The sequence below is a fragment of the Pinus tabuliformis genome, chromosome 7 (genome assembly GCF_031772625.1).
Source record: "Pinus tabuliformis cultivar Carrire ecotype Pingquan chromosome 7, CPIR1, whole genome shotgun sequence".
Lineage (NCBI taxonomy): Eukaryota > Viridiplantae > Streptophyta > Pinopsida > Pinales > Pinaceae > Pinus > Pinus tabuliformis.
In genome coordinates, this window is record NC_142293.1 from 363,851,885 (window position 1) to 363,864,428 (window position 12,544).

Here is a 12,544-nt window from a genome sequence, read left to right on the forward strand (position 1 = left end):
TGTTGCTGCTTTCTGCAGAGACTAAGAGTACAATTGAAGCTTGCAGAATTCCTAAATGCTAAAGAGTCCATGAATTCCATATCAGTAATTTTCCCCCACTTGAAGATGCAGACAAATTTGTTTAATAACCAGCAATAAAACATGGCAGTGATCAGATTATGGGATGGGTTCCCAAGTTTCTTTTCCGTCCTTCAACTTAGTTCCGACATGGAGGAGGACAGCTTTATTGGCTTCGCTGTCCGCCTCTTTGTTATGAATTCTCAGCACATGATAATATCTCAAGTTCTGAAAGTGGCTTTCCAAGCCTTTAATTCTGGTTATCATTCTTGCTAACTTGAGATCCAAGACTGGGGAATTGGAAACCATGGAATTGATGATGATCTGGGAGTCTCCTATAATGTTGGCATCTTTTATGTTTAATTCTTTGAGGCTCTGGAGACCTTGAAGGAGGGCTAAAGCCTCCGCTTGGATGCTGGAGGCATAGCCGAGGCCCCAGGCAAAGGAATGGACTTTTTCTCCTGATGGATTTAGAACGATTCCTCCTGCTCCCGCTTTGCCCGGGTTACTCTTTGCTGCCCCATCAAAAAAGAGGGAATGTCTCTCTTGCATTTTGATCCAGCTTTGCATATCATTTTCAGATTTCCTTAACTGCCAGTGTTTAATAGTAGGGATGTTTTTGTCTGCTGGCCGGACTTGGAGGCCGAGAGTCAATGCCCAAGCAATGTCCTGCTGACTCAGATTAGAGTCATCTTTAGTATCCACCAAGCATTCCTTAATTTGACATTTAATTTTATTTTCCAGAATCCTATGATTGTGCTTTGTATCCCTGAAAGTTCTTCTGTTGCGCTCAAGCCAAATCTGCCAACTTGTGATCTTGGGGAGAATTGCCCACGCTGTTCTGATAACCTGGTTTTTAGGGGCAGGACCTGGATAATTGAGTGCCCAGGTAGAGAAGAGGCCTGCCGTGGTGCCGGGGAGCTTGAGACTTGGATGTGGACTGAGGGAGGACCAGACTTGCTTGGAGTATGAACACTCGAGGAACAAATGAACCGCTGTCTCAGCGCTTTCTCTGCACAGCTGGCAGATGGAGGGTCCGTAAATTCCTTTTTTCTGGAGAATATCGAATGTGAGTATTTTGGTGTGGCAGAGCTGCCATGCGAAGAAATCAATCTTTGGCAGAGAGGGAATACACCAAACGCCACGCCATGGAGCTGGATCGGGTGGTGCGTAAGGGATCTCATTTAGTTTATTATACCCCTGGTCAACTGTATATCCTTTGAGACTCGTGCCCCATCCCTTCTGGTCTCTTGTTCTCCTGTTGATGGGCGCCATTCCATGAAGACAGTCCAGGAGCGTGTCCCATTCTTTTGCCAGCTGCGCCGGTCCGTCGAATTGTATCCAGCCTGCCCAGGAACCATTGTGCCACTTGGAAATGTCCCACACCGTGCGCAGTGAGTTACTGTCCATCCAGCTACGCAACGCGTTCAGGGTGACTCTGGTTTCAATCGGCTCTTGATTCATAATACGATCACTCCAGATCTTAACCTTTTTACCGCTACCTGGAATCCAGAATGAGTGATCAGTTATTAGATGAGCAGCTTTTGCGTGGAGCTTCAGGAAGGTCGAATTGGGCATTTGGATGACGTTTTCTAAACACCTGGTGCGGGGGCCCCTGAAGTATTTCTTCCAGATTGCAATTTGAGCCCATCCCGGGTTGGGTGCAGTGATTTTCCAAAGGATCTTTGCTGCCATTGCCACATTCTGTTGGCAGAGTTTTTTGAATTTTAAACCCCCCTCCCACAGCGGCTTGGTTATGATTTCCCAGCTAATTAGAGGAATTTTTTTCCCATTATTTTTTCCTCCCTACCAGAAGAATCTCCTGATGAATTCTTCCAGTTTTTTGATGATGGTTACCGAAGCAAGGAGGGCAGTGAACTGGAATAGAGGGAGACTATGTAGCACTGATTTGATTAAAACTGATTTCCCAGCAGTGTTTAACCAAGTGTAGCCCCAGGCTTGGATTTTTGATTTGAATTTTTCCAACTGTGGAAGCCAGTCTTTGCATGATAGTTTTTTGAGGTGCACAGGTAGTCCCAAGTATTTGAACGATGCCCAGGAAGAAGAGGCTGCAAAGCCCAAGCCTCTTGAGATATCAGACAACGCCCTTGGTGTAATGTTCCAACTGTATATATGACATTTGCTCTTATTTACAGCACAGCCTGTAGCCTTGCTGAGTTCATCTAAAACCCCTTTGAATTTTGATGCAGAGGAGAGCGTGGCAGGGCCCAGAAGTAATGTGTCGTCCGCGAACAGTGCATGGTTTATATTTTTTTCCCCTCTTGCGATGCACAATCCGTTGATATCTTGATCTTGCATTCTTTTGTTTAGCAGGAAACTGAGGACGGAAGCTTGGATGACAAAAAGCAGAGGGGATAGAGGACACCCTTGCGTTAGTCCTCTCGAAGCTTTGAAGAAATCTGTGGCTCTTCCATTCACTAATGGGGCGATCCATGGCTCTGAGATGCATGCCCGGATCCATTTGATGAATTTTTCTCCAAACCCGAATTTATTCATAACATTTAACAAAAAACTATGATTTACTCTATCAAATGCATTGGCTAAGTCGAGTTTGATTGCCATACCTTTCTCTTTACGGCGAAGACTTGAGTGAATTGCCTCTTGGACGAGAAGGTAATTATCCACGATCTGCCTTCCTTGGATGAAGCCTCCTTGATTCTCAGGGATTATTTTGGGAAGAATGGGCTTCAATCGATTTGCTATTATTCTGGTAATTAATTTGTATCCAATGTTACATAGAGAGATCGGGCGAAATCTGCTGAAGGTGTTGGCACCTTTTTCCTTGGGAATAAGGGCTAAGAAAGCAGAATTTGTGCTGCCTCCTATCTTCTGAATATTCTGAGATTTTTGCACCATTCTGAGCAAGTCCTTTTCTGTAATCGGCCAGCAGACTTGAAGAAATCTAGTTGTGAAGCCATCTGGCCCCGGGGCCTTATCCGGATTCATATCAAAAAGGGCTTTTTCCACTTCCTCTTTGGTGATTTTGGCCTCAAGAGATTCCTTTGTTTGTTGATTTATTATAGAGGGTACAACATCTAGCAGATCTAAGTTTTGATTCGGATCCTTGTCCTCACTATACAAGCTTTGGAAGTGTAAATACACTGTTTTCTTTATATATTCAAAGTCTTTATGAATGACATTATCTGCTTTGATCTCAGAAATAGAGTTATGGAATTTCCTTACCAGGGTTTGTTTATGAAAAAAGGCAGTATTCCTATCCCCATCTTTGAGCCAGAGATTGTGGGATTTCAGCCTCCAGAATTCTTCTTCAGCTAGGTAGGCCTTGTGATAGCTTTGCTGCAAATGAGATTCCTGTTCAATCACCTCCTTAGTAATAGTGCCCTTCTCCATGCCCTTTTGGTGGGAATCCAGCAAGATTTTCAAGGATTTTCTGTCTGTGGTCGGATTAGACAGAGTTTTTGCCCATCTTTTGAGATCCCCTTTTAATCTTCTGAGCTTTTCTTTCCATATATAGAAAGGCGAGCCTTTGACCGCCTGGTTCCAACTGTCCTTGACAATTTGCATGAAGGCTGGCTCCTTAATCCAAAGCGGGCTAAAGCGGAAAGGGATAGGGCCCAGATCCAGATGGGCTAGAAGCTCAAGTTTAATGGGCTTGTGGTCCGAAATGCTATTAGGAAGGATGAGCATTCGTGGTTCTAGGCCTAGCAGCAAAAAGGAACTTTGAATAAAGAATCTATCTAGCCTGGCAGCTATATGGCCTGGGCCTAATCTTTTATTTGACCAAGAGTACTTACCGGAAGAGGGTTTGATATCCAGCATGTCCCAATCCTGCAAGATGTCCTCCGCCCATTCCCTTGCTGGATCTCGTACTATGCTGCCTCCCCTTTTTTCGGAAGAATGGAGAGTGAGATTGAGATCTCCAGCTATTATGATATTCTCCATGTTTACCAAATCAGCTTGTTGTCTTATGGAATCCCAATTTTTTTTTTTTCCCCAGCGATTATTGGAGAGTAAACATTAAAAAGACAAAAAATTTCCTTGGTGACTAAATTCTGCATTTTCAGCAGTAACCAGTGGGTATTTCTGACCTCGAATAGGACTGCAAATTTACTCATATTCCATACAGTGCCAATTCCTCCCGAGGCACCCCGGGCAGAGATTGCTCTTGCTTCACTTTTATACCAGATTTTCTTACTTGATTGGATGAAGACAATGTCTTCCAGCTTTGTCTCATGGACCAGAAGAATGTCTGGGGTTTCTATTCTGATTAAATTTCCGATTTCTTCTTCCTTAGTTTTTCTCCCCATACCTCTGCAGTTCCAGGAGATAATCTTCATTATTTGTGTTTCTGATGGGCTCCCTTGGAGCCTTGAATCTGACTTTTCAACATCTTTGACTTTGGTGCCAACAGTTTTTCCAATGTTGGTTGGCTGCCCTGTAGTTTTTCTCTGTAGGTTTCCTGCTCCCTTTTTTCTTTGTCCGTTTTCTGTCCTCTCGTAGATCTTCTTACTGAGGTTTGAGACTCACCTATTTCCCCTTCCTCTTCTGATTCTTCTGTTTCAGGTTCTTCTTCCTCCCCTACTAGATTCTTGCCGTTGAGATCTTTGATGGAGGGAGAGGGGTTACCTTTTTCTGGAGGAGCTGATTTATGGCCTTCAGTCTCCTGGACCATTTCTGTTTCTTTTTGGATCTCGATCTCCTGAGTGCCCTCTGTTTGCGAACTCAGAGGGTCGAATTTGTTTTCTGACGCAGTCTTGGTTGGAATCTGGTGAGCAGTATTCTGATGGTTCCCTTTGCCAGAAGGGCCTCCCTGTTTCTGATTTTTAGGGTGAGCTTTGGATCTCTTGACTTGGTTCCATCCGTCCTCCTTCCCTTGCGCTGTCTCATTGATGGAAGGGCAATCTCTGGCGAAATGCCCATAGACATGGCATTTCCGACATTTGAAGGGCAGTTGTTCATAATCCAATTTCTGAAGGTGCGTCCAACTTCTGACCTTTAAGGTAATGGCCTCCGGTAACCCTTCCTCCAAATCCACCTCTACGCAAATCCTGGTGCAGTCATATTGATCTTTGTTGTTAGCTCGGTCTATGAATTTCCCCAGGGTGTTTCCAATATGTCTCAATGAATCCCAGTTCCAACAGTGAACCGAGAGATTTGGGAGCCTGACCCATACCGGGACTGCTTTGGGCACGTCGACTGTCGGATCAAAGTCCGGGGTCCAGTTGTTTAGGTACAATCCCTGAGGACCCATGAAATAAGGGCCGTTTTGGAAGATCAGCTCCTTGTCTTCTTTAGATGTGAATTCGAACAGGAAAAATCCCCTTCCCAGAAAGTATGAGGTGACATTTTCTTTGATAAGCGGCGCCCAGTTTCTGTTAACCCAGCTCTCGGCCATAAACTCGTAAACTGGCCGATGAGAGCCCGCTCAGCTAACGACAATGCCACTTGGATTGGGGTTTCAGGAGGAAGAGAGATCACCAGGATTTCATCTAATTTTTTAACAAACTTTGCTGCCTCTAAAGTTCTCTTCTTTGGGAGGCCAGCCAGGAGCTGGGAGAAGGCCTCAACTGGCGATCTCGGCGGGGGAGGCGGGGACTGAGGGGAGCCCAACCCCTCCATTGAGAATCCCAGGAGCTGGGGGGTTAGAACCCGACAACATCCATTAACCGCTGCATGCAGAGGCTCAGGAATCAGGATGGGAGTCCGATCTGCAGCACTGGGCGATCCATGAGGCCAACCACTGCATGCAACGCAGGGAGGCCGAGAACGAGACTGTTCAGGCGCGCAGGGGCCTCCTCGAGCTCAGTCACCGAACCGATCCTGAGGCGGTCAGAATGAGCAGTCCGATCGGCTGCACAAGATGCTCCAAGATGAACGCGCAGGGGCCAACCACTGCATGCAACGCAGGGAGGCCGAGGACGAGATCCGGGGCTGCACAGGGCGCGCGCAGGGTCTCCAGTTCGCAATCGTCACTCTATGCTATTTTAAATTTTGAATTATTTTTAATAACTACATATCATATATATAACATCTATATATTATATATATAATATCTTCATAGATTTATTTCAGAAAAAGACCTATACTTTTTTTCGTTAAAATTGTTTTTGAAAACTTAAATTTAACATAATTATTTAGTTTTAAAACTTATTGATAAAAAATTCTCAATTAAGAGATAAATATATATTCTAAACTTATTTATCTGTATTTTATCAAACTAAAAACATATTTAAACCATAAATCCTATTCAAATATATTTAGACAATAAATCCTAGTTCACAGACTTTTTTTCCTACTTTCTTAGCTTGCCCCGCAAAGCAAGAGTAAAATTGAAATATAGAATATTTCCAATTTCACAATTTTTTTTTTTTTTACTTTATGTGTTCAATTAAATATTGGCTTTATTCCATGCCACCAAATTTTGAAGAGACCTATCCCTTCAGAGAGCTTGGACTAGATTGGAAATAAGACTCGTGTAACACATCCACACACACACATATATTATTAGTAAATAAAATCTTCAGAATTACCAACTTACCATGAGTCTTTACTTTATGTTTTAATACTGACATTCTGGTTATGATTTGCAGCAAGTATTAGACTGTCATACATTAAAAACCATAGCAAATATTTGATTCATATATTATCAACTATGAAGGGACATCCATAGATACATTTATATGCGCAAGTGAAAACTTAATTGCATCCGTTGTTAACGTATTATGCTATGGTACTTTTGATTACAACTGAGATTCTTAAAAGTTCAAGGCTTGCCATCTGTTGGTGCCTTATTTAAGACTTGGTTGTACTAGCCTAGGTGTCGTGCTGTCACACACCACACAGCCTTCCTGTAGTGATTCCCTTGGGATTGGCTTTGTTCATCAATGGTGTTAGTTGCTCGGGGAGGTTGTCCAGTCCTTAAGGGTTTTGAATTTTACTCCTTGGCAATTTTGCTTTGGTTCATTGTTGCGTTTCTCGGCATTTCTGAAGGACTTCGACTCTGCTCCGCTCCGTTGTTTGGAACCTTGAATAGATGGTATCCTTTTCCTAGTGTGGCGCTTGTCTATTTCCATGGCTCTGTTGCTCAGCTCTTGGTATACTTTTGGATTTTTTTTGGACAATGCCCTCAGTGTTCAGGCGAGCTGGAGTTTGGCTTCGACAACAGGGTTTCTGGTGCTAAACTGGCACTAAATAATTCGTTTACCCTCTACTTTCTCTGTTATATTATTTGTGAATAATTTTCCAAGTCTTTAGCTTAAACCCTAAATTGATTTTTGATGTATCTTTGTACAAACCCCCTTCAAGTGTTGCAACCATCGAAGGATTATGGGGCCAAGTCTCCATTTCAGGGCTCGTTCTTTCGAGTGATGGATCCACCGAATACTGGGTATTTCAGTGTTTAAGTTATTACACATTTGTGGTTTTGGTTAAAAGGTCGGTCTGCCTTATGGTCTGTTCGATTTTATGTTAGTTGTTGTACATTATGGCTTCGACTATGGGAAGCTGTCCACCGAGACAAAGGTTGTGTTCTTAATTTAAAATGGCCCAACCATTGCTTGTAGTCCTGGTTCTATTTTTCATACTGTTTCAGTTATCAAGGTTTTAATTTTAAAGAATATACAGTATTTTCCACATTCCGTAGTTTTTATATAAATTTTGTGTTGGTTATCAGTCCTCCGTCGTGACTCCTAGCTTAAGTCTTGGACAATTTCAGAACAATTATATATGTAATTTTTTGCATTAAGGGTTAATAACAATTGATGCGGGCTATTTCTATCTTGTTGTTTTAATCTTGTATTTAAAGGGTTTATCGTTATGCTTTTATTTAGCATGTAGTAGTTGATAGCAATGCATATCTATTCGAGCTATGGCTCAGTGTACTTGGTTTATTCGGCTTGTTATTATTTCACCTATAGTATTTATGTTAGAAACCCCACTATTCTTCTGTGGGTATTCCGTCCGCATGAAACCTTCGGAGTACCGGACTGTATACATAATTACTGTTAACTCCTCGGCGTTTTGACCTATGAAGGTTAGGAGAGACAGCTAGGGTTTCAAATTATTTATTTAAATTCCTGAAATTATTCAAGTTTACTATTGTTTTTGGGATTTGGTTTTTATTTAGGCACCAAACCCTTAGATACTCCTTTAATTCTTTTTTTTAATCAGAATCATTACCCTCTTATGCAATTTGTTCGACTGTCTGTTTAGTGAAGGATTTATGGATGATGCAGACTCGTAAATCCTTCAGTCTGAGTTTAGCTTTTCGCTTGCAAGTATGATAGTATAATATATTTACCCTAGCTTGACAATAATTTACTTAGTTACAATTCTTCTTGTTATCTATCTTAGAGTTCATGTATACTGTCATTCTAGCTATCTTACTGTTATTTATTTACTGCAAAATAGATATTTACAACAATAGTCATTTTTGTTGTAAGCAGCCTTTCTTTTATTGTATTCCTACCTTAGGGAAAAAGAAACTAAATTTTTATTTCCTGTTCTGTACTATAAAATAGCTACACATAAATTATTGCCTCTATCATAGGCTCTACTCTAATCTAGTAACTATTAGAAATTAAACTTACTGAACCATATTCATTCCATTTCATAAAATAAAATACAATAATCTAGGCAAGCTGGAAAACTTTAAACACGGTTAACACTTATCTGAAGCTACGTTTTAAAATCAAATCCTCAACTTATCAATCTTTAGTTGCTCCCTTTTGGTCTACACTTAGACCTGCACTATGTATACCTCCCTACCATGAGATCTACCATATTAGTAGAACTCGCCCCGTGTCATCCCTGATCCAGGGAAAAATTATTTCTCTTTGAAAACTTAAGAGTGTATTCAGCCATCTGATCTTAACCAAACCTGGCTAGTACAACTGCTTGACTTCTCAACACAGTTTTCATTTTCCTTCTTCTGATCTCAGATCCCCATCCTCTTGATCATTTTTCTTTTAAATACTTCCAAGATTTGGTTTTTCCTTTCTTGGAATATGTAACTGTTTCTTTTAACTAATTAATTAAAGAAACATTCTTTTCACTAATAACTGCAAAAATACCTTCTCATAACTTTATTTCAAAACAGTTTATGTTTTCAGGAAAAATAATAGTTTGTTTGGTGTAGTAAAAAGAAATATTATTTACATTAACGGGGGATATTACATCTTCCCCCCCAAGATGGAACATCATCCCGATGTTCTTCTCCTGCAAATAACCCAGAAAGTTTTCTTTCATAAGTTTCTCATCTTCCCAGGTGGCCTCTTCCAGCCCATAGTGCTTCCATTGCACTTTAACCTGGGTGATAACTCGTTTCCGCAACGTTACTTCTCTCTGATCTAGTATAACCAGAGGTTCGACCAGGAACTCGCCTTCTGGTTCGACCTGAACAACACACAAAAAAAAGTCAAGTCTAAATCAATTTGTTTAATATATATTCCAAAGCGGAAACCATAACATAGTTACATATTACTTGGATGTCTTGCCACTTGATTACATGTTTAGCATCATAAATATATTTCTTAAGTAGAGAGACATGGAAGACATTGTGTACACGAATGTGATTGGGTAAGGCGAGTTGATAAGCCACTGGTCCGATTCGAGCCAGGATTTGAAAGGGTCCACAAAATTGGGGTGCTAATTTAGCACACCCGGTCCATTGTAAGGTACCCTTCTTGGCTCGAAATCGAATGTAGACATGGTCTCCTACTTAGAATTCATGAAAGCTTCTCTTCTGATCGGAAAATTCTTTTGCCAGTCCTAAGCATCTTTTAAATTGACTCTTACCTTTGTCACTATTTCTTCCATCTCTTCCAACATGTCAGGTCCGAGCAACAACTTATCCTCTGGTCCACTCCAACTCAGGGGTGTCCTACACTTGCGCCCATATAGTACCTCGAAGGGACTCATTCGCAAGGATGCATGGTACCCATTATTATAGGCAAAATCCACTAGGTGAATATAATCTTCCCATTTGGTGGGTTGTTCAATGACATAAACACACAATGTGTCTTCAATCACTTGATTCACTCATTCAGTTTTCCCATCCGTTTGCGGATGATAAGCCGTACTGAAGTGCAGTTGGGTTCCCATACCTTCAAAGAGGGCTTTCCAGAAGGCTGAAGTAAACTTTACATCTCGATTGGAAATGATAATCTTGGGAATCCCACGTAGTTTAAAAATGTGCTGCATGAAAATATTAGCAATTTGAACTGCTCTATATGTTGATTGGACAGGTATAAAATGAGTTGATTTGCTTAGTTTGTCCACCACCACCATGATGGAGTCATTTTGTTTCTTTGACTTAGGCAATCCAATGATGAAATCAATAGATATTGTTTCCCATTTCCATTCCAGAATGGGCATAGGGTGAAGTAACCCTGCTGGGTGTTGGTGCTCAACTTTCACTTGTTGGCACTCTAAGCATTTGGCTATATATTCTGTCACATATTTCTTCATGCTGGGCCAGAAGAATTCTCTCCGCAAGGCAGAAATCATCTTTTGGTATCTGGGATGACCTGCATAGGGAGTCTTTAAAAGCAGAGTTAAAAAAAAAATGTTTAAACTACCCTTTGAAAAAGATAAGATTGAAAATTGTTCCCTCAGAAATGCACATCTACATCGCGTCAAAACGTCCTATCCAGCATAAATTTCGTACGTTTGTGGGCATTGCGCGTCTACAGTGCATAGGATACGCAATCCAAAGCAAGCAAAGAAGCCTCCACACCGTCGTACCAAAACTTTAAATAACCGCGTTCTCCTCCCTTACTTCCATCCATTGCCCTCTGTGTCCATTTTTTGCTTCTTATATCGTCTGCAATTTTGAAGAAGTTATTTACTTGTTCTGTTCATATTTGCACTCGCTCTTTGCTCTTTGAGAGGCTTAGTATTTTAAATTAGTATAAATATGGCGGAAGAAGCACCAGAGCACCAGGACCGCGGTATGTTCGACTTATTCCGCAAAAAGAAGGAAGAGGAGGGAAAGCAAGCTGATCACATTGTGCAGACTCCTTCTCAGACTGAGGCTGCTTCTTATTATCTAGCTGCTCCTCAGCATGGAGTTGAACACAACCATGGTCATGACGGGCAACTAACCCTTGAAGAAGCTAAGCAACAAAAACACATGGGTTTCATAGGAAAGCTTCACTGCGCGAACATTTCCAGCTCCAGCTCTGTAAATCTCTCTTTCTTCCTAATTCTTTTATTCCTCACTCATTGCTTCGTTTCTTTATACTTCATTTTCTTCCTGTGAACTGAAAAATGAATATATATATATAGATATATATATATATATATATGTGTGTGTGTGTGTGTGTGTGTGTGTGTGTGTGTGTGTAATTGCAGTCGAGCGATGAGGAGGAGGAAGGCGGAAAGAAGAAAGAAGGCAGAAGGAAGAAGAAAGGGTCGAAGGACAAGAACAAGGAAAAGCTCCACGGCAGTGGGTGGTATTCTTCAGATGAGTGTGGGGGTAAAGAGGAGAAGAAGATGGGTCTGCTAGATAAAATCAAAAAGAAGATCCTGGGACACCAAGAAAAGTTGCCCGGCAGTGGAACACATTCTTCAGATCAGTGCAGGGGTAAAGAGGAGAAGAAGAGGGGTCTGCTGGATAAAATCAAAGAGAAGATTCTGGGACACCAGGAAAATCTCCCTGGTGATGGAAAGCAGTCTTCGGATGAGCATAGGGGTGAATATGAGAAGAAGGCGGGTGTGCTTGGTAAAATCAAAGAGAAGTTGTCAGGACACAAGAACAAGAAGAATGATGGGGAAGAGGAAGAGAAGAAGAACCATCATTAAAGATACTTACTGTAAACAATAGCTTCTACCCATATATGTGAATTTGTGTTTTCTCCTTTAGGGATTTGCTTACGTGGAGCATGGATGAGAATAATTGCATGTGTGTTGTGGGTTCTGATTAGTAATGTGTTTGTGTTGCAAGAGGGTATCAAAGTTCTCTGTGTGATCCGATCAATCCGCATTGGCATGTTTATAATTTGGTGATGTCAGAAGTTGAGCTTCTGTAATAAATGGGTTTCTAGGTACCAACTTTACCTGAGTGTCTCTCTGATTTACCGTTTAAAGCATAGTTACCTTGTTTGAATTCGAATTCACCATTTAAAGCATAGTTACCTTGTTTGAATTCAAATTCAAATTCAATTTCAATACTAATTAATAAAAAAAATTGATGAAATTTTTTTATTTAGAAAAAAAGTAATATTTCTTTCATCAATAAATTGTATTCTGTTAATTTTTTTTCTAATCATTTTAGATTTTAGATTATTTTTAATAGCTAAATATCATATATATATAACTAACATTTGCAAAGATTTAATTCACACGAATTCAAATTCAATTTCAATACTATTCAATGAAAATTTTGAATTATTTTTAATAACTACATATCATATATATAACATTTATATATCATATATATAACATCTACAGAGATTTAATTCAGACGAATTCAGATTCAATTTCAATACTATTCGATAAAAAAATG

The 12,544-nt window shown here is 40.6% G+C and overlaps 1 protein-coding gene across 1 annotated transcript; it reads left to right on the top strand.

The window, feature by feature from the left end:
- The first annotated feature begins 10,702 nt into the window (after positions 1-10,702).
- On the top strand, positions 10,703-11,841 carry LOC149247475 (uncharacterized). Its single transcript, XM_089458243.1, has 2 exons — positions 10,703-11,221; positions 11,392-11,841. The coding sequence occupies exons 1-2, from the start codon at positions 10,955-10,957 to the stop codon at positions 11,839-11,841; spliced, it is 717 nt and encodes a 238-aa protein (XP_089314369.1). The 5' UTR covers positions 10,703-10,954.
- The last annotated feature ends 703 nt before the right edge of the window (positions 11,842-12,544 follow it).